The sequence below is a fragment of the Argopecten irradians genome, chromosome 15 (assembly GCF_041381155.1).
Source record: "Argopecten irradians isolate NY chromosome 15, Ai_NY, whole genome shotgun sequence".
Taxonomy (NCBI): Eukaryota; Metazoa; Mollusca; class Bivalvia; order Pectinida; family Pectinidae; genus Argopecten; species Argopecten irradians.
Genome location: NC_091148.1, coordinates 22,028,280 through 22,055,428, shown reverse-complemented (window position 1 = coordinate 22,055,428; position 27,149 = coordinate 22,028,280). Strand labels below are relative to the sequence as shown.

At 34.7% G+C, this 27,149-nt stretch overlaps 2 protein-coding genes across 4 annotated transcripts; one reads left to right on the top strand and one right to left on the bottom strand.

Annotated features, from left to right (window-relative positions):
• LOC138309815 (peroxisomal acyl-coenzyme A oxidase 1-like) lies at window positions 1-15,058 on the top strand. Its single transcript, XM_069251040.1, has 14 exons — window positions 1-158; window positions 1,962-2,121; window positions 5,914-6,074; window positions 6,908-7,015; window positions 7,654-7,773; window positions 8,566-8,681; window positions 8,771-8,940; window positions 9,987-10,149; window positions 10,757-10,947; window positions 11,223-11,375; window positions 11,851-11,956; window positions 12,426-12,572; window positions 12,992-13,198; window positions 13,648-15,058. The coding sequence occupies exons 1-14, from the start codon at window positions 26-28 to the stop codon at window positions 13,720-13,722; spliced, it is 2,010 nt and encodes a 669-aa protein (XP_069107141.1). The 5' UTR covers window positions 1-25; the 3' UTR covers window positions 13,723-15,058.
• LOC138309814 (uncharacterized) lies at window positions 11,816-27,149 on the bottom strand. 3 transcript variants are annotated; one of them, XR_011206328.1, is made up of 3 exons: window positions 26,857-27,149; window positions 12,414-12,664; window positions 11,816-11,954 (listed from the first exon to the last, which is right to left on the bottom strand). XR_011206328.1 is itself a non-coding variant. In XM_069251039.1 (2 exons), the coding sequence occupies exon 2, from the start codon at window positions 23,044-23,046 to the stop codon at window positions 20,563-20,565; it is 2,484 nt and encodes an 827-aa protein (XP_069107140.1). In that variant the 5' UTR covers window positions 23,047-23,124; window positions 26,853-27,149; the 3' UTR covers window positions 18,937-20,562. The 3 variants fall into 3 exon arrangements, 2 of the variants coding, with proteins under 2 accessions (XP_069107140.1, XP_069107138.1); XM_069251039.1 differs by lacking the exons at window positions 11,816-11,954; window positions 12,414-12,664 and adding an exon at window positions 18,937-23,124 and having other exon boundaries at window positions 26,853-27,149; XM_069251037.1 differs by lacking the exons at window positions 11,816-11,954; window positions 12,414-12,664 and adding an exon at window positions 18,937-23,124.

The window sequence follows — 27,149 nt, the reverse complement described above, 5'->3', positions numbered from 1 at the left end:
GATACCCGATAACTACACACACGAAATGGCGTCTGCTAGCACCATGACCGTCAACCCAGATCTGCAGAAGGAAAGGGACAGGGGGACATTTGATGTAGAGAAATTGACCCATTTTATAGATGGCGGACCAAAGGCCACCGCACGCAGACGATACCTACGTAAGATTTATATCATGTTAACCATAGTCATTAAAAAGCAATGAATTTCAGGACATTAGTTTTCAAAGCAATGAATAATATACGGTCGGTATTGAATCCTTTAAAGTAATATGTGCCGTAACTTATCGAAAATATTTTTTCTTCGTTAATCTATTGGAAACCACATGTTTGATGATTTGTGTTGTGAAAATCATTCAAATGGCTACAGATGCCTTATAAATTTTAGCTAAAACACAGAAATTATGTACTGTAAAACTGGTGTTTTATGCCTTTTGTATATTTATATAGAAACATACGTGCATAAATCACTTTACAATTACTAATAACACGAAACAAATGCTAAATGAAATTATAGACCAAAAACATAGCAAGTACTTTAATTCTCAAAATGTGGTTATTTTTTTATGGTGAATAACATATCAAAAGCTCATTTCGATCTGTGAGTATGAAAAATACGGCACATATAACTTTAAACAGTTTAACGTAATATGTTCATGTGTATTTCCTTTCGGGGTTTGAATCGTTGAAAGGACTTTGTTGTCCATAGGACCTTGATTCTAAAAATGTATCAACAAAACTCATTCTTATAATTATGGTTAAATTGCTACCACGAAGACAATGAACTTTCTACACAGCAAACATTCGTGTTATCTGTATGCATTTGGGAATACTTAAAAATATATTTTTGTTGTTTTTGAATTTCAATGGATGCTGTCTGAGAGCGGTCCCTTATGTGTGCTATAAGAATGTGTAATATATTTCAGTATTCCTTTGTGCCTTTTTGTAATTGTACAGAATATAACACGTCAGATGCTTGTATAAAACATTTGACTGTAAACGTCTCTTGTTAAACATTACACTTGTTTAGTTTTAATATTTACAGTACCTGTTCTGAGACAAGGTATATCTGTCAACACAGTAAGATCAAAGGTTAAAATCTAGGACACTTGACAGTGTCTTTACGGTCAACATCTAGGACGTTAATACATCACCGACGACAGCGATAAGGCATATCATCAAGTGCAACACAATCTCTTGTTATTACGATTAAAATTAATGTATATTTTTTTCTTTTATCATGCCGTCATAATAACGGAAATATGAATTTTTTCAACGAACAAAAATAATCAAACAAGTATAGTACATCGACACACTCATATTAGCCGAAAAAATATGAAAATGTCAAGTTATAATTCAATTTTACTTGTTACGAGGATTTCATGGGTTTAAAGAATTTAGTTTATCAGCCTATAAAGGAAAAATGGCGTCGCCGTTTGTAACGCTGCTTCTGCTTCTGAATGGCTGAGATGACGGCGAGTTGTCAGTTGTTTTACAGTACTTTGGTGTTGTGGACAAATATTGTCCCATTTAGTTATTTATTTTTTAATTTATTATTTCTTTATTTCTTTATTTCTTTTTATTTATTTCTTTATTTATTTATTTATTTTTTATCTATTCATTTATCAATTAATTTATATTTATTTATTTAGAATAAGGTGTCGTTTTAATTAAGGATTATGTATCGTACTGATGGTTGACAATATTATTTTCGAAATATCTAAATTCCTGCTCACAGTTCACTGACATGTCTCAATAGCCATTCTCTTGAAAATATCATGATCACTGCAAAATGTTACGGAACAATTTGTTTTTGTAGGTGTTTGTGACATGACGCCATTATTAGGGGTGATGGAGTCACATGTAATGGATCGCCAGGACCACATGATTTACGTTTGTGCATTTATCATTATTCCATTTTGCCCTTAACCAAAGGGGAAAAAACCATAAATATTTTATTTACAGAAAATATGGCCATAAAAGATTTGAAGTCGATGAATTTGAAGCCGTGGGCGTTCCGTACACGTGAGGAGCAGTATGATACCACAATAAGAAAACAGGTTCACGTGGTGAAACGTAGTCAGGAGCTCGGACTTACAACTCAGGAGATCAACATCTATGAGGAGTAAGGCTTTCATTGAAAACATACAGGATAACATAAAATAGCAATTACACTAACACAATCTGATTAAAATACAGCTACCAGTAATCACTTTGTGTAATAGGCGAGTGATGATAAAGAAACATGTCGGTATTTGTGAATAACGACCACTTTGTTGCGGTTCCAGATGGCCAATTGTAACAAACTATATAGCCAACTGTATAATATAAAACATGTTGATTAATACAAATTGACTAACTTTATTTTACTCATGTTCTCTTAAAGATGCTCCAGCGCTGAAAAACGTTATTTTTCACTATAAAAACTTGAGCAGACGATTTAGTATTTTTCTTCAGTTAAAAAAAGTTACTTACTTTACACCATTACCACCATTGAAAAAGTTTGAGTTTCTTATTTTATTTTAAGTTAAAAATATAAAAAAAATCATTACTTGCATCCCGAAAAAATTCCATGTCACTATATCCTATATGGAATGAAATATTGATTACGCATGCACCAAAGGCAAAATGAATTATTTAATTACATTTTTTGTGCTAGTTAACATATATATTAAAACACTAATTACTGTTCAAGTGATGAATATCATTTATGCTCTGTCGGCAGTGGAGCATCTTTAATAACTCGAGTAATAAAAGCTTTAGTCCCACACGTTTGTCACATTGGTAATTGATCAGTACCTAACTCTATGTGTGGTATCGGTAACTGATAGTATTCAACCTACTGAATTATACTGACAGACAAAGGAATTTCTTTAGTGATAGTGTTAACCTACTGAATTATACTGCCAGACAAAACAATTTCGTTAGTGATAGTATTAACCTACTGAATTATAATGCCATACAAAGCAATTTCGTTAGTGACAGTATTAACCTGCTGAATTATACTGCCAGACAAAGCAATTTCGTTAGTGATAGTATTAATCTACTGAATTATACTGCCGGACAAAGCAATTTCTTTAGTGATAGTGTTAACCTACTGAATTATACTGCCAGATAAAGCAATTTCGTAAGTGATAGTGTTAACCTACTGAATTATACTGCCAGACAAAGCAATTTCGTTAGTGATAGTATTAACCTACTGAATTATACTGCAACACAAAGCAATTTCGTTAGTGATAATGTTTAGCTACTGAATTATACTGCGAGACAAAGCAATTTCTTAAGTGATAGTGTTAACCTACTGAATTATACTGCCAGACAAAGCAATTCCGTTAGTGATAGTATTAACCTACTGAATTATACTGCCATACAAAGCAATTTCTTTAGTGATAGTATTAACCTACTGAATTATACTGCCAGACAAAGCAATTTCGTTAGTGATAGTATTAACCTACTGAATTATACTGCCAGACAAAGCAATTTCGTTAGTGATAGTATTAACCTACTGAATTATACTGCCATACAAAGCAATTTCTTTAGTGATAGTATTAACCTACTGAATTATACTGCCAGACAAAGCAATTTCGTTAGTGATAGTGTTAACCTACTGAATTAAACTGCCAGACAAAGCAATTTCGTTAGTGATAGTGTTAACCTACTGAATTATACTGCCAGACAAAGCAATTCCGTTAGTGATAGTATTAACCTACTGAATTATACTGCCAGACAAAGCAATTTCTTTAGTGATAGTAATAACCTACTGAATTATACTGCCAGACAAAGCAATTTCGTTAGTGATAGTGTTAACCTACTGAATTATACTGCCAGACAAAGCAATTTCGTTAGTGATAGTATTAACCTACTGAATTATACTGCCAGACAAAGCAATTTCTTTAGTGATAGTATTACCCTACTGAATTATACTGCCATACAAAGTAATTTCGTTAGTGATAGTATTAACCTACTGAATTATACTGCCATACAAAGCAATTTCTTTAGTGATAGTATTAACCTACTGAATTATACTGCCAGACAAAGCAATTTCGTTAGTGATAGTATTAACCTACTGAATTATACTGCCAGACAAAGCAATTTCGTTAGTGATAGTGTTAACCTACTGAATTAAACTGCCAGACAAAGCAATTTCGTTAGTGATAGTGTTAACCTACTGAATTATACTGCCAGACAAAGCAATTCCGTTAGTGATAGTATTAACCTACTGAATTATACTGCCAGACAAAGCAATTTCTTTAGTGATAGTAATAACCTACTGAATTATACTGCCAGACAAAGCAATTTCGTTAGTGATAGTGTTAACCTACTGAATTATACTGCCAGACAAAGCAATTTCGTTAGTGATAGTATTAACCTACTGAATTATACTGCCAGACAAAGCAATTTCTTTAGTGATAGTATTACCCTACTGAATTATACTGCCATACAAAGTAATTTCGTTAGTGATAGTATTAACCTACTGAATTATACTGACAGACAAAGCAATTTCTTTAGTTATAATGTTAACCTGCTGAATTATACTGCCAGACAAAGCAATTTCGTTAGTGATAGTATTAACCTGCTGAATTATATTGCCAGACAAAGCAATTTCGTTAGTGATAATGTTTACCTACTGAATTATATTGCCAGACAAAGCAATTTCGTTAGTGATAATGTTTACCTACTGAATTATATTGCCAGACAAAGTAATTTCGTTAGTGATAGTAATAACCTACTGAATTATACTGACAGACAAAGCAATTTCTTTAGTGATAGTATTAACCTACTGAATTATACTGCCAGACAAAACAATTTCGTTAGTGATAATGTTTACCTACTGAATTATATTGCCAGACAAAGCAATTTCGTTAGTGATAGTATTAACCTACTGAATTATACTGCCAGACAAAGCAATTTCGTTAGTGATAGTATTAACCTACTGAATTATACTGCCAGACAAAGCAATTTCGTTAGTGATAGTATTAACCTACTGAATTATACTGCCAGACAAAGTAATTTCGTTAGTGAGAGTAATAACCTACTGAATTATACTGCCAGACAAAGCAATTTCTTTAGTGATAGTATTAACCTACTGAATTATACTGCCAGACAAAGCAATTTCGTTAGTGATGGTATTAACCTACTGAATTATACTACCAGACAAAGCAATTTCTTTAGTGATAGTATTTACTTACTGAATTATACTGCCAGACAATGTAATTTCGTTAGTGATAGTATTAACCTGCTGAATTATACTGCCAGACAAAACAATTTCTTTAGTGATAGTGTTAACCTACTGAATTATACTGCCAGACAAAGCAATTCCGTTAGTGATAGTATTAACCTACTGAATTATACTGCCAGACAAAGCAATTTCTTTAGTGATAGTAATAACCTACTGAATTATACTGCCAGACAAAACAATTTCTTTAGTGATAGTATTAACCTACTGAATTATACTGCCAGACAAAGCAATTTCTTTAGTGATAGTATTTACTTACTGAATTATACTGCCAGACAAAGCAATTTCGTTAGTGATAGTGTTAACCTACTGAATTATACTGCCAGACAAAGCAATTTCTTTAGTCTGAGGCAGTCTTAGAAGGAGTAGAAACTATCAAGTGTATACAGTTTAAGATATAGAGCTACAATGTCAAGGATGAAATGTAATGTAATTTGGTTATTGTTCTAGTAACCAAGTTGGTAAATTGGATCTCATCATTTCGACTTCATATACATGTATCTCCAATACGAAATTTCATTGGAAGCATTCTCGCGACCCAGACTAAACATCTCACTATGTCTCTATAACAAGTACATAGAAACTTTGGTAACTCGATTTATATGGTTCCGTCGATTTCGTGTTAAATGATTCTTGAGATTCTTATATTGAGAAATAAATTACCATTTTATCTACCTATAGCACATTCCAGCCTCACGAAAACAACCGAATTGGTCCGAGGAATGGCATGTTCCCGCCCACCATAGAGAAACAGGCCACCCAGGAACAAAAGGAAAAGTTCCTTCCTCTTATCAAAAACATGACCGTAATTGGCTGTTACGCCCAAACGGAAATGGGACACGGTAGGTAGATACTACACAGATTAAAGTTGTTTAACGACTGATTTTACATCGAAACTACGCAGATCATAAAATTGTTTTATTCTGTATTTGCATATCACAGAGTTATCTTCCCTTGCGGGTAGGTATTGATTGTGACGTCATGTGTTTGCGAGCGTAACGTCATACTTTTCGGAGAAAACGACGTGATTTGTGCTGACAAAATAATGACGTAACAATCGATACCTACCCGCAAGGGAGCTAACTCTGTAATATGCAAAGACGGAATAACTGGTTGGTCGACCTAGTAACAGATAGGGTGATCAAAGGACGGCTGCATGATGTGTTTGTTTGTGTATATTTAATAACTTGTGTCGCTTTGCAATAGTGGAACATCAGTATATAGTGCTATCACATTGAAGCACACCATCAGAGACACCGGTCAAAGATTTTTACGTCACCTGACCAATGGTAATGGTGACCTATTGCACTAGTCTTTTATTCTTGTGTCGTGCAACGTTCGTTAACATTTCCTTGTGAAAATGTAACAACGGTAATGTGAGTAAATATGCACCCAGCTTAATGAAATTTTGTATGTAGACCTATTAGATGTACATGTGTGTTCAAATTTCGTGAACAAAAAAACATCAGTTTGCTAGTAGATAACACAACTAATTTGTATCAGGTGACCGTTATGGCCCATGGGTCTCTTGCTGGTATACAAATCTATTAAAATGTAGGTTCAGATATTAAATACGTCTGAAATACCGTATAGCTGTATACCCGTGTTCACAGATGAAAACTCCCGAGAATTTCGCCTAAAATAAAAATAAAAATGAACATTTTGTTTTGAACAGGTACATTTATCCGTGGATTGGAATCAACGGCAACCTATGACCCCAAAACAAAAGAGTTTATACTGAATACACCGACAATAACATCAATGAAGTTCTGGCCTGGAGATCGTAAGCTTTATCGGAAGCTATTTCTTGATTATCTCCACAGAAGTTCTGATAGTACATAAGTTTTTAACGTCCGTCACCGGTACAGAGATTGGTATAACGATAGTTTGAATACGTCAGGGGAAATTGATGCAAGATTTGAGCACTGCGAATAAAAGTCAATATTCATAAAAGGAACATTTTCTAACAATTTTTGTACTTTTATCAGATTTAAAAAAAAATGATTCCACGATTATTCCCTGCTTTGTATGCTAGTGTAAAATAGAGGGTATAAGAGGGTTTTGTTCGGATAGCCAACATACAAAGAACCAATACTTGTGACCCTAGATTTACACCGGTAAAGAGTTGTTACATTTCGATTTAAAAAAATATTGAGTAATTTTATATACAGTGGGACTGGGCACAAGTTTTCTAACTTATACGAAGCCCTCTCCCTACAGAATTATAATCAATTATATGACAAAGAACACAAAATTGGCAAACATATACATATTTACAATATTAAGAGTTGTTACATTCTAGCAAGATCTTTAATGACGTTAGCAATCTATAAGACAACACAATGAATTGATTTTGTTTGAATAGTTTGTTTTTCTTTCGACGTGTTGATTTCGTTTGACCATTTTGATTTTCCTTCTTAGTCGGCAAAACTGTGAACTTCTGTGTTTTCCTGGCCCAGTTGTATACCAAAGGGAAATGTCACGGGATCCACGCCTTCCTACTCCCACTCAGGGACATTGACACGCATAAATCACTCCCAGGTAAGAATACTGCCAAATGTCTATAAATCAACTTATTTTCACGTTTTTACGTATAATGGCTTTTTCACGGCGTATTAATTCATTAGTCCCCTGACGGTGAAACCGGAGGGGACTAGAGTGTTTGTTTCCGTTTGTCTGTCTGTCCGTTTGTCCGGATTTGTTTTCCAGATGATAACTTGAGAACGAATTGATGGATTTTGATCAAACTTCACACAATGGTAGTAATAATAATAACTTATTAAAATAAATTAGAACAAATCAACTGAATTTGTTAAAAATTCATACAATGATATCATAGAGGTGACACAGCTTGGGATTGAATTTGGGGTCAGAAGATCAATTACAATGGTCACTGCTGCTATAAATAGATTGTGTCACAAAATATTAGTTTCCGGGTGATAATTTGAGAAAACATCAACAGACAACAGGATTTGTTCAAACTTCATACAATGACAACATAGGAGATAAAATAGCTTGGGATTGAATTTGGGGTCAAAAGGTCAACTACAAAGGTCAATGTTACTAAAATAGATTGTTTAAAAATTCTTAGTTTCCAGACGATAACTTGAGAACGCATCAACATATTTTCTTTCAAACTCCATTCAATGATAGCATAACTAAGCAATAATAATATATTAAAAAATGAAATAAACGGCAGGGGACGTGTGTTGCTTGCAACAGTTACTGTAAGCTTGATGTGTTAGCAGTGATTCATTTTCGTGATTTCCTATCGCTCGCGAAAATAAGTTGGTTAACAATACACAGTCGTCCCTTATCTTTGTGTATTGACAGGTATCGAGGTGGGCGATATTGGACCGAAATTTGGATTCGGGGAAAATGACAACGGTTATCTGAGAGTGGACAATGTCAGAATACCACGTGACTACATGTTGATGAGATATGCCAAGGTATAGTAACCGATGTGTCGCTAAAAATTGTACATCTATTTACATTCCGTTTTCAGATCAATAACAAATGTATGTATTCACGTTGACAGGTTTTGGAGGACGGCACATACATCGAACCCAAAAACAGCAAGATTACTTACGGGACACTGGTCCTTTCTCGGACTGCCCTGATCAATTGGTCTGGTACGTATCTTGCCCAGGCTTGTACCATAGCTATCCGGTATAGTAGTGTTCGCCGCCAAACGGAGGTCTCCCCGGGGTAAGTCACGTTGCAGTGCAAGGTATCGACTGACACCATGATAAAACATTTCATGTACTGAAATAATAAATTGTCGTGTCGACAGTATCTAATGTAATAACATTACCATAGCTTTCCCAGGTTTAACATGTGATCCCGCACTGCCCAATAATGACAACAATGAAGCTACAGTATAATAGAAAATACAATTTGGTTATAATGTGTATAGATTATTAATGTATTTTACTTAAAGAGACAATTCACTCAGGCAAATTCTTTTACATAACCAATAAGCAAAATATAGCATAAATGTATTGTTTTACATTTCTTATGAAACATATGATGTAAAACATTGACAAATTCCACGACATGTTAAGTATTTTAATTAATATCGTTGAAATATCAAATCGTTGATCAATACGATTAAGCAGCTACAATATTAACTCTGTACCCATACCCGAGCCAAAGTCACGCACGTTAAACAAATGAACTACATAACCACTGAGAAGGTGATAAAATGATTTTTAGGCAAGACAATTCACCTAATAAGTTAAACACACTACTGTCAGAGCGATTTGAGCATTCTTGCCAAAAGTTGCATTACTTTACGAGCAAGGGACAGGGTTCGGCATACAAGAAGTTCGACCACAGTGTGTAATGGCGGACAGCGAGCAAGTTTGAATATTTCACACACATGTCACCACCATAGGCGTTTCAGGCATATCACAGTAAAACTGACTGATCTTATTTCCATTAGAACTTGTTTTATCTGATATATATACAAATTTTAATGTTCTCTTAAACTGAATTGTCCCTTTAAGTAATTATAAAATATGTATCTATGCGAGTCTGGTAGAGAGGACGGACTAAAGGAAGTCTCCTGAACCAGAATAAATCTTATTTCTCATATCAAGTAAACATACGTCATATTGGTTTTCTTTGCGAATAATACATTAATATAAATGGTTAACACAGGAGAATAATTATGTGTAATACGCCTTTCAACCTAAACTGTGGGTCTATTATGCTTATATACTAGATCCTTATGAACGATTTATCATTAACAGAGGACCCGAGGCGCAGGTTATAGACTACCAGACCCAACAAAACAAGTTGTTTCCACTCCTGGCCAAGGCTTACGCATTCACGTTTGCAGCACGTGCGGTATTAGAAACATTCAACCGAATAAACGCTCAGATTGAGGCGGGAAACTTGGACCATATGACAGAGGTATTAAAAATTTCATTGGCTACTCAAGTGCCGTTGATCATAAACTAGTTTGTATATGTTAGAAACACTTATCTAATGTTATTAATCGAGAACAAGTTACTTGAACTGCTAATTTAAAATACTAAAACATTTGTATTTACTTAAAACTAATACAATCCAGATCAATACAACAAAAAGGGCAAATGTTTGAAAAGAATGATAACTGAGCAAAGATTTTCCGGAATCTACTTTTAATAATCTTACCGTCCTATCAGCAGCCAAAGTCGTTAAATAATGGCCTTCACTTTATGTGATATTTCGTGTGTGATTAGTGCGTGGTTTTGGAGACTGTGATATGTTCATGTTGTATCTGTACTGTAATTCTTGCCAATCTTTTAACGATATATCCGTGCGCGGTCATGTTATAACGAGAAACTTAAATGTTCAAAGTAGCATCTTTTTAAAACTAATTTTGATGTTTTGTTTCCTTAATGAGTAAAGTAAATGTTACCTGAAGACATTTATCAACAATATCAGCCTAAATAACGTGATATACCTTCTTTTTTTTCTTAAATAAAAGGGAAAAAACATAGTTTTCATAAAATAATTTAATAATGTTTTGTGTTAGTTGCACGCCTTGTGTGCTGGTCTGAAAGGCATGTTAACGGATGAGGCTGCGACGGGTATTGAGGTGTGCCGATTGGCCTGTGGTGGCCATGGTTACTCTCATGCTAGTGGTATTCCGAAGATGTATACCAGCGTTACCGTATTTTGCACAGTAGAAGGTGAAAACACCGTAATGATGTTACAAATGGCAAGGTAAGACACATAAAACAGCTGTATGTTGCTTTTGTTATCAGTTGTTTTATGTCTCGATTGTGTTTTCTATATAAAAGAAAATGAGACAAATACATGTATTTGTGTATGGAAAGATTGCGTAGGTTGAACCGCTCAGGGGACATAACTCGTCAAAACACTGACCTTTATATAAAGGACACCTCTCTATAAAGGACACTTTAACGTTGTCCCCTGGGTGTCCTTTATACACAGGTTTGACTGTATATCAATCCTTTATCGGATTTGTTTGTCATCAGATTCCTTATCAAGTCTTATAAACAAATGAGAAGTGGGAAGCAGTTACAAGGCTTCGTGGCATATCTAGGAAACAGACAACCAGCAAGGTCTTCCATGACCACCGACGTCACTTTACAGTGTCTGCAGGAGGCATACGAACACAGGGCAGCAAGGTGAAAATGACAAACAAATTCAAAGTTACTGCAAAACCGGTCATTTTACGGGTTCAAAATATTTGCAGTTTAACAAAATATTTTAATTTCGCTAGCTAAATATGTCTATATCAATAATTCAATATTTCATTAATTAGGTTCAAGTTTTTAAGAACATAACAATATCCAGGAAAATTAGGAGAATATCATGTCGGACTAAAATTATAAATTATGTGGTATTATTAGTTTATGATTCTGTCGCATTCTAAACGTATTTTCTAGCTATATAGAGTGTATACTTGCAGTCATGCATTTTGATCTTAACACACTCGATTCAACAGTTGGTAATTTATAATACTATTGAAAGCTTTGAATAAATTCAGGTAATACTTCCAAATACCTGATATTCATATTCTTTGCCCAAAACTCAAATTTATGAATCACCAGGCCTTCATACAGGGTGTTTTGTAATATATTCAACATATGTATGATAAAGGTTAATAAAGGAAACCGCAGGAATTCTCGAGATGCATCAGAAATCAGGAATTAGCCCTGAGGAAGCATGGAACCGTACTGCTACACAGCTGACATGGGCCGCATCTGTAAGTCATAATAATACAGATTTTAAAAAATGAATAATATACAAATAGTACTGTATTGCTCAATGACACCCACCTTTATATCTCGAATTATTAGAACTATTACCGATCTTTCGATTACACCGTAATTTAAAGATGTGTTAAAATAAAAAAGAAACCCACAAAAATAGCTTCAAGTTGGTTGCACCAATCAAGCATTTTTGATATAATGAAAGATTAAGTGGATTAAGCAGTCAAAATCTCTCAAAACCGTAAGGATGGCAACCAAATTGATGTTTTTTACGCATATATATTACATTTTTGTTGTTGTCAAAACATCCATGCCGGGAAAGTATTAACATAAATGTTAAAAGAAACCGAATATATGTGAAAGGAACAACAATTTGAACAAACCACTATTAATATGACATCGGTAAACATCACAGACGATTCTATCATCACAGTTAACACAATTCCATACCATCTATTCAAGGCACATAGTCACGCATACGTCGTCAAGACGTTCGTTTCCAAGGTAACAAAGGATAACCTTGACACCGGTGTGAGGGCAGTAATGACGTCACTCTGTCTGCTGTACTGTTTACATGGGATCCGTGAGAACCTTGGTGAATTTATACAGGTGAGTCTGTTCGTATTACAGAGTAATCTATCCATGCAGGTAGGTATCCATTGTGACGTCATTATTTCGTGAAAAAAATCACGCCGTTTTCTCTGAAAAAATGACGTTGTGCTTGTTAACAAATGAAATCATAGTAAATATTTATCTTTATGGGCACACAACTCTATAGTTTGCAAATACGGAATAGATAATGATATCACGGGAGTAGTTACTGTAGGTTTAAAGGTCGTGAATCATCGTGAGATTTCTTCCACTAACGACTTCTCGCATGCTCACCTCGGTTTCATTAAAATTTATTTGTATACGAGGTTGTTTCGAAACAAATAGTTGTGAAATAAATAATGTTTATACCCAAATAAATACGTACCCGAAAAAAATATTAGAATATAGGCCTAATGATTTTTTTTGTCCTGCCACAGGATGGATTTTTCAACTCAAAACAAGTGACCACACTGACCACGAAGATGATGTCCGTCCTGGCGGACATCCGACCTAACGCCGTGTCCCTGGTGGATGCCTTTGAGTTTTCAGACTCTCAGCTGGACAGTTGTCTGGGTCGTTACGATGGAAACGTATACCAGGCTTTGTACGAGTACGCCAAAGCGTCACCGTTCAACCAGAAAGATGTAAGGGATGTTATACTTTGATTGTTTATTCCGTATATAACGACCATGATTACAACGAATTCACGTAGAGTTTTATTCCTTGTCAAGGTTCCTATAACAGATGTTATATTTCCCTCGGGCAAGTCCTCGGGAAATAGTATAACTTTGCGTAAATAAACCTTCATATCACACTGCCATCGGGGACATAAATTGGTTATTATACCGAAAATTCGCGATTCGTTACTCTGGGTTAATCATTACTTAAATAATGAGTAAAACTTGACGTTTTGCGCGTCGTCTTTCTTTGTTGTACAATCGGAATGGGAGATAATTCCGTGTCCGTGTGAAAGACAGGTGGTCACCATAGGGGCACGCGTCCCGGGGAAATACGACGTTTTATTTCCCTGTCATGTGATGTGTTTTTCAACGAATCACAGACACTGTTATATTTCATACTTATTTCATTGCAGGTGACGGATTCCTTTCATAAGTATATCAAACCAATGAGAGACAGCAAAAGCGGAGTGTCCAGCTCAAAGTTGTGATCTTTGACCATTACAATCAATCATCAAACGATGATACACCAAACTCCCAAAACATAAGACATTTACACACGAACCACATACCATATAGGGGAGGCAGTCCCCTACAATTACCCTAGTTTTTAATAGGACGTTTATCCCTATTTACCAATCATCAGTTCAAGACAATTACTGCGGTGATTCTATATACATTTTCTGTTCAATCATTATATGTATTATTGTTATGTTTATTAGATAACATTTTTTCAATAGGTAGAAAACTGTTAAATAAGTTTTATCAAATAACGCTACAGTCATGTCGCGTACATCACATTATTTATATGAAAAGATGTTTAAAGATGTTCCACCGCCGACAGAGCATAAACGATACCCATCATTTTAAAAATGCTCCACTGCCGACAGAACATAAATGATATTCATCATTTGAACAATAATTGGTGTTTAATAGTGTATATATATATGCCTAATTAACACAAAAAATAACATAATTTATTTCGCCTTTGGTGCATGCGCAGTCATTACTTCATTCCATATAGGATACATGTATAGTGCAGAGGAATTTTTTCGGGATGCATTTGATTATTTTTTTCATATTTTTAACTTGAAGTAAAATTAGAAGCTCAATCTTTTCAATGGTGGTAATGGTGTAAAGTAAGTAACTTTTATAACTGAAGAAAAAAAACTAAATCGTCTGCTCCTGTTTTTGATGGTGAAAAATACCATTTGTCAGCGGTGGAGCATCTTTAACAGCAGACAAAGATGTTTAATCGCGTATAGCTGTGTCTAAGTAACACAAAAATAAATAAAATTAATTTATGTTGCTTTTGGTACATGCACAATCAGTACTAATCAGTACTTTATTCCAAATAGGGCATAGTGCCGTTGATTTTTTCGGGACTCAGTTAATTATTTTCAATATTAATATTTAAGATGCTAAAACTTTTCAATGGTGGTAATGGTGTAATGTATGTAATTTTTGTAACTGAAGAAAGAAGCTAATTCGTCCGCTCCTGTTTTCGATAGGAAAAATACCATTCGTTAGCGGCGTAGCATCTTTAAATAACTATATCTTGTTATCATTGGGCGTTCCCGAAATGAGTCTGTTTTGTGATTATTCATTCACAAGTAAAATCTACATTATTTGGTGGACTATCATATAAGCAAAATTTATGTATTAAAATGACATCACAAATGGCGACGACTAAATTATTTATTCGTGCATTTGCAAATGTATATTACATGGTTAAAGACGATTAAATCTTTCCTGGTTGAAAGGCCTTGTCCCAAAACCTGAAAAGTGCATTAATAAAATTTTCAATAAAATAAAGTATTATTATTACGGTTGTTTTGCTCAATTGTGTAGTAGAATTTATAAAGAAATGGAGGTAAATTGATTGAGATCCTGCCTGGTATCGAACATTCTGTGTTTCAGCCGACACTGTTGGGTTCAATAGGACATATTACATCAAAAAACTCTTTTTGCTTCGAAAGTTGTACAGCGAAGGGTCAGGATTATCTATAATCATTGTGTTTCGTCCGCAGTTCGTTAACTTTTAATTCAAACGATTTCTTAATAAAAGGCCCAATGATCTAATATTGGATCTGTGGAATGCCGGGGTGATGGACTTATAAAGTTTGTTCAAATGAAGGACTTTGATCTTCATTTATGGCCACATGGGATGTAATCCGCTAAAAGCATGAAAAGATTTGTGAATAATTAAAAGGCTGATAAACTTAAGCTTGCGTCATGCTGGGACTTATTGCATTTGAATTTGTTCTAAAGAATGTAGTATAATGATAATAATATAATAATAAAAACTTTATTTCACGAGGGTTACATATTTAGTACAGTACTAATCTTACATATGGCCCTCACAACAATACGACGAAAACAAGAACAAACATGTAATCACATTCATATTGACAGGAATAAACATTATTATATTGTAAACTTTCAGTCAATTTTTTTTTCACTCAAATTCACATTTATTCAAATACAGATTTTGTTTTGAAACAAATAAACTTTTGTTGATAAATATCAAACACACCCGGTATTTCCATTGCATTGAAACATAAAAATGATTTATCAATCATTTAAAAAAACTAAAACACGATATTGTATCTAGGGAGACAGCAGCCTATGTGGTGTTAATAATATACATGTATATAGATAAAAATTACATGTAAACGAGAATGCAAAAAAAATCAGTTTGATAAATACATTGTTAAAAAATAAGTTTTAACATTCTTTTTGAAGGCAAATAGTGATGGCACAGTTATGTTAATGTATTTCTGGGCTTTTAGAGATTGACGAAATATCTTGGATCTTATTCTTAGTCTATAGCATGAACTGAAAATAGCAGGTAGCAGGTAAGCGATTCGGGCCAATTGGGCCCTTGTTTCCAGTTCACAAAATGCGTGATTTACCTAAGGCGGATCGAAGTAATAGCTCATATAATGTATATTTTTGTCTATCCGGCACATCATCGATACACCATGGGTTATCATCACTATCGCTATATCCGCCCATCGACAATGTCACCTTTGTTGTACATCAAAATAATTGCATATATGAAAGTGGTGTTTGACTGTATGGTTTTGAGTACTATAATCTTGAAATGAAGACTTTGTAGGCCTGTGATTGTTTTTCTCTTTTGAAATGCCTTCGGATTTGATATAACCCAGGGGTATATATTACGATGGTGACAGCAACCCCTGGAATGTCGAGGATAGCTCTAGCAAACAAGGAATGAGTACGTGAATGTGAAATACATGAACGCTAAAAAAATGTCAGGCGTTATACAGATAGACATAATCAAGTGTTCTATACATCCTTTAACAATCTGATTGAAATACAGATCCTTATAACCACTCCGTTAGATAGAGGATCTTACAACATCCCATAATAATTATTAATAATAGCACTTAGATCAAATATATATTTCTCACCTTGCTCTATCAATTGAACCAGAACAGGACCTCTGACGGGATGTTGTCAGATATTCTTATCAATTTATGTGATAATAAGGATCTGTAATTTAATCAAATTGATCTATTATCGTAACTTTAATTATCGTACACAGCGTTATGAATAAAAATAACACTGCTATATCAATTAAATTTACAGAGTAAGGAAAATGATTGTCATATAAATGTATAGATATGGGTTCGATTTCTTGTGAGAACTCGATAGGCATTATCAACCAAGAACTAAGAACGCAAATACACGAACAAAGCTAATACATAAAGACAAAACGACTGGCGGAATATTGTACACCACGTCATTTTCACATGATACACAATTTTCGCTAAATTCCGCGAGATTTCGAACGGATATTGAAACGTGTCACGATTAATAGTATAATACATGTATATAAATTAACGATGGTCAGCAAGACCCCTTGGCCACGAATATTTTGAAACTACGAAGTATTGTTTACGCGAGAATACAGTGGGTCACAGCAAGCAATTAATATAGGAATGAGTGGTCAAATTCGTAGAACCCTACAATCAAGATGGATTTCGTTTGATGCAAATGATAAAAACTTGAATATAAACCATAACTGATCACTGTTATCATATTTATTTCAAACAAAGCTGCCGAATAAATACACATAGATTAAATAGAAATATCTCATAAAACAGAACAAAAAACCGACAAAACAGTATGTAATTGATTTGCCCGACACGGAGTACGGGCAATGACACCGGCACGGACTTCCGAAATTTGGGGGCCGTCACGAAATGTAAAAATTTCAAACTTGTAACAAATACGTTATGAATAGAATATACTTGTCGTGTCGTATCTTTTAAAGTTAGACATTATTGCTGGAAGTAGTTTTAAGTTAAATGGTACATCAATTAATATAGGCGGTACGAATTATACATATTCATTACACAATACCTGGTCATTTGATTGGCTCCGCTTAAAATCAGGGGTGCAATCAAATTTTTGTGTCTTTAAAACATACTTCAGGTATAATTCGGTACATTTTTGTTGATATATTTCAAGGACGTACAATGTAGATAATATATACAAAATATGTACGTTCGTAATATTTTGAAATGAATTGAATACTGCTTGCAACATCTATATAACTTTAAACGTGTGATTACTTTCATATTTGTTAATTGTGTTCATTGCTTAAGTTTATTTATTATACATTTCTGATACGATTGCATGAGTGTATATCCAGACCGATATCGTTTATAGTTCATTTGATACACAGGCATTTGACTATGACGGACGACCTCTATTTCTGTACCCAGTATTACACATAGAGATGTCCGTATATCTACAGAGGCGAAAGCCTGTTTATCAATATTGACAGTGCATGACCGTTAACAATTTCTGATATATCTTATTTGTTTGGTTTAAATACATAAATTTTCCAAAGGTGAATTTGATCAGTGGCCTAGGAAGATAAAACGTAATGAGGGGCAAAGGTCCCCAGGTGTTTGACATTCTTGATTATAATTTTATAGTTAATTATTAAATATGCTCCACCGCCGAGAGGACATAAATGATATTCATCATTTGAACAATAATTGGCGTTTAATGGTGTATGTATATGTCTAATTAACACAAAAAAAAATAATATAAAAAAAATTATTTTGCCTTTTGTGCGTGAGCAATCAGTACTTCATTCTATATAGTATATACTAGCACGGATTTTTTTCGGAATGCAATTAATTATTTTTCATAGTTTTAACTTAAAGTAAAATTAGAAGCTCAAACTTTTCAATGGTGGTAAGGGTGTAAAGTAAGTAACTTTTGTAACTGAAGAAAAATACTAAATGGTCTGCTGTTGATTTTGATAGTGAAAAATACTATTTGTCAGCGGTGGAGCATCTTTAATGAATTACCCAAAATAAAAAGAAATAATTGAACACATAACACGTGCTTTCGCATAGTAAAAATACGTATTAAAGGTGACCATGTGCGCACATTTCATTTAGACGATTGGACGAGTTACGCAATGCATTATGGATAAATAGATAGGTACGTATTTTTTTTTCATTTCCTTATACGTTAATTATATATGTTACACTCATTTTCCATCGACCGAAAGAATTGTACGTCAAGTATTATGACTTCCTTATACAGAACATTTTCGCAGGGAATTTTAAAAGCGGCGCAGTCATTGGCCAAACTGAATTATTGGAAAAGATATCAACGCGCCACAATTAGATTTTTAAAAGTAAGTAAAATCATGAAAATTTATGCTAAATTTATTCTGATTGAGTTATCTGAATAAAATTATAATCATCATTCTATTACATATGCATTTTGTTCGGATATTAAACATAGAATGAACATGAAAAAGTAAGGCGTGAGTTTAATTTGTTGAATTTGTTTTTGAGACAACCCCCGAATTTGGAAGTCCGTGTCGGTGTCGTTGTCCGTACTCCGTGTCGGGCAAAATGGGAAATGTCTAATAAAGCCTTTGGCATTTACAAAAATAATAATTGTTTTCCATATTCGTTAAGAATATTTGGTCACATAGACCATACCGCGTGGTTGTGTGACAATTTCTGATAGAGATATCTAACTAAATGATTATGTGTTATTTTTTCTTCGATAAATATCGTACAAGTATTATTGAGTGGTAGTGTGTTACGTTCTGTTTGACAGAGATGGTAACGGGTGTTTGTGTTATTGTCTGTTTGATCGAGAATCACATAATTGATTGTAATATTTTTATATTTTTATTCAGATTTTGTTTTAATTGATAGTGTATTTTCTGTTTGAAAGAGATCTCACTGAATGTTTTACTGATTGTTTATTATTGTCTGTTTTACAGAGATCTCACTGATTGTTTATTACTGTCTGTTTGACAGAGATCTTACTGATTGTGTGTTATTTTCTGTTTGACAGAGATCTTACTGATTGTTTATTATTGTCTGTTTGACAGAGATATTACTGATTGTGTGTTATTTTCTGTTTGACAGAGATCTCACTGATTGTTTATTATTGTCTGTTTGACAGAGATCTTACTGATTGTGTGTTATTTTCTGTTTGACAGAGATCTTACTGATTGTTTATTATTGTCTGTTTGACAGAGATATTACTGATTGTGTGTTATTTTCTGTTTGACAGAGATCTCACTGATTGTTTATTATTGTCTGTTTGACAGAGATCTTACTGATTGTGTGTTACTTTCTGTTTGACAGAGATCTTACTGATTGTTTATCATTGTCTGTTTGACAGAGATATTACTAATTGTGTGTTATTTTCTGTTTGACAGAGATCTCACTGAATGTGTGTTATTGTCTGTTTGGCAGAGATCTCACTGATTGTTTATTATTGTCTGTTTGACACAGATCTTACTGATTGTGTGTTATTTTCTGTTTGACAGAGATCTTACTGATTGTGTGTTATTGTCTGTTTGACAGAGATCTCACTGATTGTGTGTTATTTTCTGTTTGACAGAGATCTCACTGATTGTGTGTTATTGTCTGTTTGACAGAAATCTCACTGATTGTGTGTTATTGTCTGTTTGACAGAAATCTCACCGATTATGTGTTATTGTCTGTTTGACAGAGATCTCATTGATTGTGTGTTATTGTCTGTTTGACAGAGATCTCACCGATTGTGTGTTATTGTCTGTTTGACAGAGATCTCACAGATTGTGTGTTATTGTCTGTTTGACAGAGGTTTTACCGATTGTGTGTTGTTGTCTGTTTGACAGAGATCTACAGATTGTGTGTTATTGTCTGTTTGACAGGGGTTTTACCGATTGTGTGTTATTGTCTTTTTGACAGAGATCTACAGATTGTGTGTTATTGTCTGTTTGACAGAGCTTTTACCGATTGTTTGTTAATGATCGTACTGAGTGCCTGTCATAAATCATTTGGCGTTGTTTGGTTTGTGGGTTTCTGAGTGGTAGTGTGGAATCCGTAACTGATATAGGGATTATCGTCACTCTCCGGTTGCCCTACTGTTGCTTGACATAAGCTAACGTAATTGTGATCGATATCCTGAGGATTTGCATGTTGGTATGTGGAGTTCATATTTTCAGGTGGGTGAACAGTCTGCTGGTGTTCATCGCCTTCTGGCTGATAACATCCATGGTTGTTGCCTTTGACAGTGGCTTGAACAGTTGGTTGCTTATTCTGGGTTCCATCTTGATGACCTTTTTGGTTTGTAAGTAAAGTACTTTCCTTGGAAGAGGGAACTTGTCCAAGTAATGTATTTTCTGGTCGGCAAATACAGTGTGGTGATTGTTGACATGTATTACTGCGCACTTGAGGAGACTGAAGTTCTTTGAAATCTTGGTAAGATATACTTTGAGGGAGACAGAGGTTTTCTGTTTTAATTTGTCTACCTAAATGCTGACACTTAGCACTTTCCGGCTGTCGAAGGTCTTCGGTATCAACTTGTCTGTCTATATGCCGACACGTGGCACTTTCCGGCTGTCGAAGGTCTTCGGTATCAACTTGTATATCTATATGCCGATACGTGGCACTTTCCGGCTGTCGAAGGTCTTCGGTATTAACTTGTCTATCTATATGCCGACAAGCGCCACTTTGCGGTTGAAAACCACACGTTTCTCTAGTATCTACACGAAATTCATTCCGAAATGATATTTGTTGGGTGGAAAGATGACAAGATTCTCGTTTGATATTTTCTGTTGGATGAGGGAACCGAACATTTTCACTCGGCTGGTATTGAACACCAGAAGGACGGAATTTCATTTGTTGTGATACCAATATCTCATGATTGGAATTACCGTTATGTCGCTGTCGTTGGTTACCTGTTCGATTATGCTGGTTTACAGACGTGGCATTGTTACAAATGGCAGATTTATCGCATTCTGTTCGTTTATTCTTATCCGGAATTTCATCGTCAGAGTTGCACTGTGGTTGGTAGCTATGCGAATGGTACGATGTCAAGTCGGCGTTCTCACAAGCCCCTGCGGCAACTCTTTTGTGGTTTGGTGATTCTTGTTCAGAAGGCAGAAATATCTTACTATTATCCATGTGTTCATGTCCCTCGCGTCCAGGTCGACCCGTCTGTTGTAACACCAACTGAAACTTTCTCTCTTGTAATTCAGATGCGTACAGTTTTACATATTTTGTTTCACCAAAATTTCCCTCCTCACCAAGAGTTATTGCTGTTTCAATCCGAAAAATAGCTGCCTCTATATTCATCATTGCTTCTTCTACACTTCGTTTGCGAGCCATTTCAGATAGTCCTTGTTTTAAACAACAATTGCTGTCAATTTCGTGCAGACGTGCTCTGGCTACGTGATAAAACATTCGTCTCCTGGATTCTATTCCATCCCATATCTTATCGATCTCGGCCATCAATTGTCTCGCTCTCGTCACGTATTTCTGTCTGGTAACACAACGCGGTATTAAATCACACCTGTTACTGATACCCAGAAGACAATACACCATCCGCAGCAAAAACATTCGCTTCCAGAATAAACGCGTCACATCATCCTCGTCTTCGAGAGCTTGCAGACTTACACCAGCAAGGTTGATAATCGTATCACGCAGATCGTCCGTGGGGTTGCTCTCGAATTTACAAAGATAGTTGAAAACTTGAATATACAACATGTTGTCGAGTTGAACGCATGGACCAATGTGATATGAAGCTACCCGTGCGTCAGTTAGGAACTCCTCGCCTCTCTCCATGTCATCGGCTATAGCACAGGCAATCGCCATTCTTGATTTATACGCAACTTCCGTAACATGAGTGTTGGAAGTTTCGGGTATCAGATCTTCAAGCTCTTTGAACAGATTGTGTGTAGGGAATTTTCTCACATATAGCATCGTGTGTGAATCTATTTCCGCACAGAGAGAGGCCGCGTATTTATCTGCGATCACCATCTTTTTCTCGGAGTCCACTTCACTTAAAAATCTGACTCTGAATCGTTGAGATAATTCATGGAGATTTTCCCTAGGATTCTTAAATGTATTATTATGAGTGTTTATTTTGAGCGACACAAACAATTCTTGTGCAAACTTATGGTTTGCTCCACGACAGTTCCCCCTTTGGAGCCTCACGACGTCATTCAAGCGGCCTTTGATGCTCCGAATATGAACAGAGAGCTCTAGCGACAGATTCGTGTAGCCTGTGGTATCTAACACACTCAGGAAAGAAGGAAAGGAACATTTTATTGAAATGCACTTTGTGACTTCTTTCCATACTGCCATTCGATCCTCAAAACTGTTCCTGTAGATATCGTACACGTGCTTGACACTTGAAGCATCCACGTGACCACGCATTCGTAATGCATTCACAATGGTGATGGGATCTACGTTATTTTCAAAATATGACTTATAATCCTGTAACAGCGATATCTCGTCCGCATCCATTGTTGATAAGGTTAACGTCCCAAGCGTTATATTTTGTTATTGATATCGCTTTCTCTCCTATTACATCAGAGCCTTATTCTGAAATGGAAGAAAAACTCATTAGCGTATGTTATACTAAATTGTATTTGTTTGTTCGATTAAAACAGTGTCATACTAACAGTCAGGGTCATGTAAGGCGATCTTCCGTGTATGCGGTACATTGCGTGTAAGAAGTATGTTGTGCGTGTTGTGGGAGACTGCGGTATATTCTTGTTGTGTCTTCTTTAATTTTATAACCAAATCGATCGAACTCCTTATAGTGGTTAGTATTTCAAATAAATATTAAGTCACATGTATAAAAGGTTGAAACGCGCAACAAATCATGTTAACGTAAAACCAAAGCAATCTCAAACAAAATTTGCTAGAGGGGCATTGACCCCAATCATATAAATGTTTTCTTGATTATTCGACCAATCATTTAGAAAAGTTGACAAGTAAAACACCAAAAACAGACGATGTATTGAAACTATAATGGCAGTCTAGCCAGTCCTTATTCGTTATTTATATTGCAGGCGAATTACTCGGCTTATTCGTTTGATATTTATAGTGCAAGTATAGTAGGTTGCAGAGCGATTTATTGGCTTCCTTGGCTCACGTTTAGTAAAGACCATCCGTTTGGTTTGGGTATTTATTGGTAGTAAATATATTAAGTACGGGTTTATTATTATGTTGAGTGGTTTTTGTATTTTACTTGCCGATTGGTCGTTATTATAATGTGATATGAATATTAAAGTTATCTGTACAATATATTGGGTTATTAAAATATTCAGTCTGCTTGGCTTATTTCAGTTGATCAGCGTAACACCCCATGAACATGAGTTACATTGGTTTGTTACAGAAATCACAATGTACCGAAATCGTCATATTCTCAAATCAATTTATTGGTGGTAAATGTTGGAAATGGGTCTGTTATTATGTAGGGTGGTGTTTGACCGCGATTGACGGACCTCTATCCCCGTTACAACTGTTTAGGTTATATTTATAATAAGAAATAATAAAAATTATTCTCTAAAGACACTAACAGGTTAGGTTAGGTTTATCCTATTTGCGTCCTACTACATGTAACAATCTGGTTCAAGAAATTATGAACAGCAAATAAAAAAACATTTCCATCTAAAATAAATTTAAAAAAAAATGTGTAATTTATCATCGATTTATTGTAAATGGTAATACATTGCAGCCATATTCATTTTTCTATTTTTCCCCAATATTTTAAAAAGAAATAACCAAGCTTCTAACGATTAATATTTATCTCCTATTTTCTGTTTACTCCACTGCAATCAGTAATAGTCGAGCAAACCAAAGATACAGGTATTGACATATGGTTGATTAATCGATTTTATTAGTTGCAGCACGCAATTACATGTTTTGTTATTCAAACAATATTTTCAGTATTTACAACACAACTCGATATATGAATATTGGGTGTTGTACCCTCAATTTGTCATTGTATTTCGACAGGTCATGATAAAGTTAAGTATAAGATGGATAGATATACACACCAAAAAGTTTATCACTTTAGTTTCGTTCTGTATATCCAATATTACGTGTGAATTATTTTTAAAGATGCTCCACCGCTGACAAATGGTATTTGTTCTCTATCAAAAACAGGAGCAGACGATTTAGTATTTTTCTTCAGTTACAAAAGTTACTTATTTTACACCATTACCACCATTGAAAAGTTTGAGCTTCTAATTTTACTTCAAGTTAAAGATATGAAAAATAATTAATTGCATCCCGAAAAAAATCCGTTGTACTATATCCTATATGAAATGAAGTAATGATTGCGCATGCACCAAAGGCGAAATAGATTATTTTATGTTATTTTTGTGTTAATTAGGCATATATATACATGATTAAACACCATTTATTGAAGGGTGAATATCATTTATGCTCTGTCGGTTGTGGAGCATCTTTAAGGGTATTAGGTCATTGTGTTATTACGAAATGTACTAGATGTTGCACCGTTGAAAATATGGCACGTTTTTAACGCCATGCGTGGATTATATATATGGTATTCGGCGTATTCATTAAAAACCGTTCACGGTAATTGCGTTTTGAAGCATTTATGTTGTTGTATTATCGGATATGTACGATTACAGAGTACTTAAAGGACTGATTCATCACTTGATAAAACCCATTGACAGAAACCCCGTCTCGCATCGTTAACTTTATATACGCCCTTTAGTTGTTTCATAGCAGGTTTTATCGCCCGTGTTTATCAAATGAAATCTGAGTTTTATACGGGCTGTATCATAATAATAATGTCTTAACAGTATAATATACTTAACGATTATATTTTATCAGCCATTTCTTAAACGCTCTGTCTACAACTATGCTTACATTTGTACATACATTGTACGGGCGCGTGTGTTAGTTATCATTACAATGCTGCTTCGGCGATAACTATGTCAATATCCTCTTTAAATAATATATAACCTTATTTTAATAGCGCTCCTTCACCCAAGTATACGGCCATTGTGTCATTTATACGATTGATTGAACATATCGATTCATTCGATATGGCCTCAGCTAGCTAACTACCGCCCTCTTAGTGTTTTATTCACTCCTTTTATTTCATTTAAAAATCTTATTCCATACATACATGGCCCTTAAGCAATACGGGTTATTGATTTTCGTAAATTGACTTTAAACGTCATTTTCCAGCTCTCGGATTTAGTAAATGTTTATTTAAGGTATGGTCGTTACTCTGCTTTCGATGTCGTAATATTCAATACTGGGAATCCCATTCTGGTTATTTTGAGATTGTTTGCTTGGATCGTTGCAACCAACATTGCTATAGATTTTACGATCAAAGCAAATTTTTAGTTTTGCTGTCATTTCTTTAAACGCGCCATATGCAACATAGAATATTAACTTTCAATATCTTTAATTATGAAATATATTTTGTCTTTTTAACAAAGTTCGTGAATTTAATTATCTTTCAGACATTTAGAAAATACAACAGCTTCAAATTTGGTTTGTTTTATCAGATAAACGCTCCATTATCAGCCAGTGTCATTTAAGGACGCTGTGCAATGCGGTGAACGTCTGTTTGTGGTATATTGTAAAAGTAAAATAATATGTATATCCCCGGGACGTAATTAAGATGGGTGTATACTGGAATCGGGTTGTCCTGTTCGTCCGTTTCTGTAGACACAACTTTGTCCGGCAAACTACTGGACAGATTTTAATAAAATTTGGTACACAGAACCCTAACATAAACGGGAGTTGAGGGTTTTGCAATGTTCCCAATGAATTGAGTTATTATTTAATGTGTGCAGTCCTGTGTAAATAAAGAATAATTCTTCATAGTTATGTTAGTTGGTAAATTATAAATACACGTGTTATGTTGATATTTATGCTTGGTCGTAAGGCCAAAGAAATACACCGAAGTTTGCCTCGTTTGTAAATACACATTGATAGATATATTATTACTGTCCAGATAAAAGTATCCCGATTAAGCATGCAGCATTGCAACACGCTATAACAGCAATGCTATATTTAGGCAGAACATATCAACACTTGTAATATCTACCTCAATATTTGATACGCAAAACGTATTAACACTAATATTTTAGATTTAAGGATTTGGCATCAGGCAAAGCCTATATTACCCATCTCTAAACAATTCCGATATGGTACAATTGTCAACAAAATATTTTAGCATTTAATATCATGTCTTGAATGCATATTATTATTATTAGTGTATCTCCCCAACCTATCGCCATATCTACCTCAGTATTTGATAAACTGTTTATATTTACCTACCTCATGATACGAAAATCAATCCTCGAAATACTGCCTTCGTCTTTTCATGTTTGCTCTGATATGCTGTTTATCCTTGTCTTTCGAAGAAAACAGCCAATACTGGGAATTCCATTGTAGCTAATTTTAGATCGGTGTATTGGATGAATGCATCTGACACAACCGCAGTATTGTTTTCAGATCGATATTTTAATATCCGCTGGAGCGTATGTCGGGATCAGCGTGTCCCTTGTCAAGTACTACGGTATAAATTTGTAAGTTGATATCGTAACACGTTCATTCAAGTGTAAAAATTA

What these genes read in the sequence shown, in the direction of transcription:
- LOC138309815 (XM_069251040.1), top strand. Translation starts at nt 26, where the DNA reads ATGGCGTCTGCTAGCACCATGACCGTCAACCCAGATCTGCAGAAGGAA. An exon ending in TGTTGATGAGATATGCCAAG is followed by an intron (nt 8,682 to 8,770) that starts GTATAGTAACCG and finishes TCACGTTGACAG; the next exon opens with GTTTTGGAGGACGGCACATA. An exon ending in ACCTTGGTGAATTTATACAG is followed by an intron (nt 12,573 to 12,991) that starts GTGAGTCTGTTC and finishes GTCCTGCCACAG; the next exon opens with GATGGATTTTTCAACTCAAA.
- LOC138309814 (XM_069251039.1), bottom strand. Translation starts at nt 23,046, where the DNA reads ATGGATGCGGACGAGATATCGCTGTTACAGGATTATAAGTCATATTTT.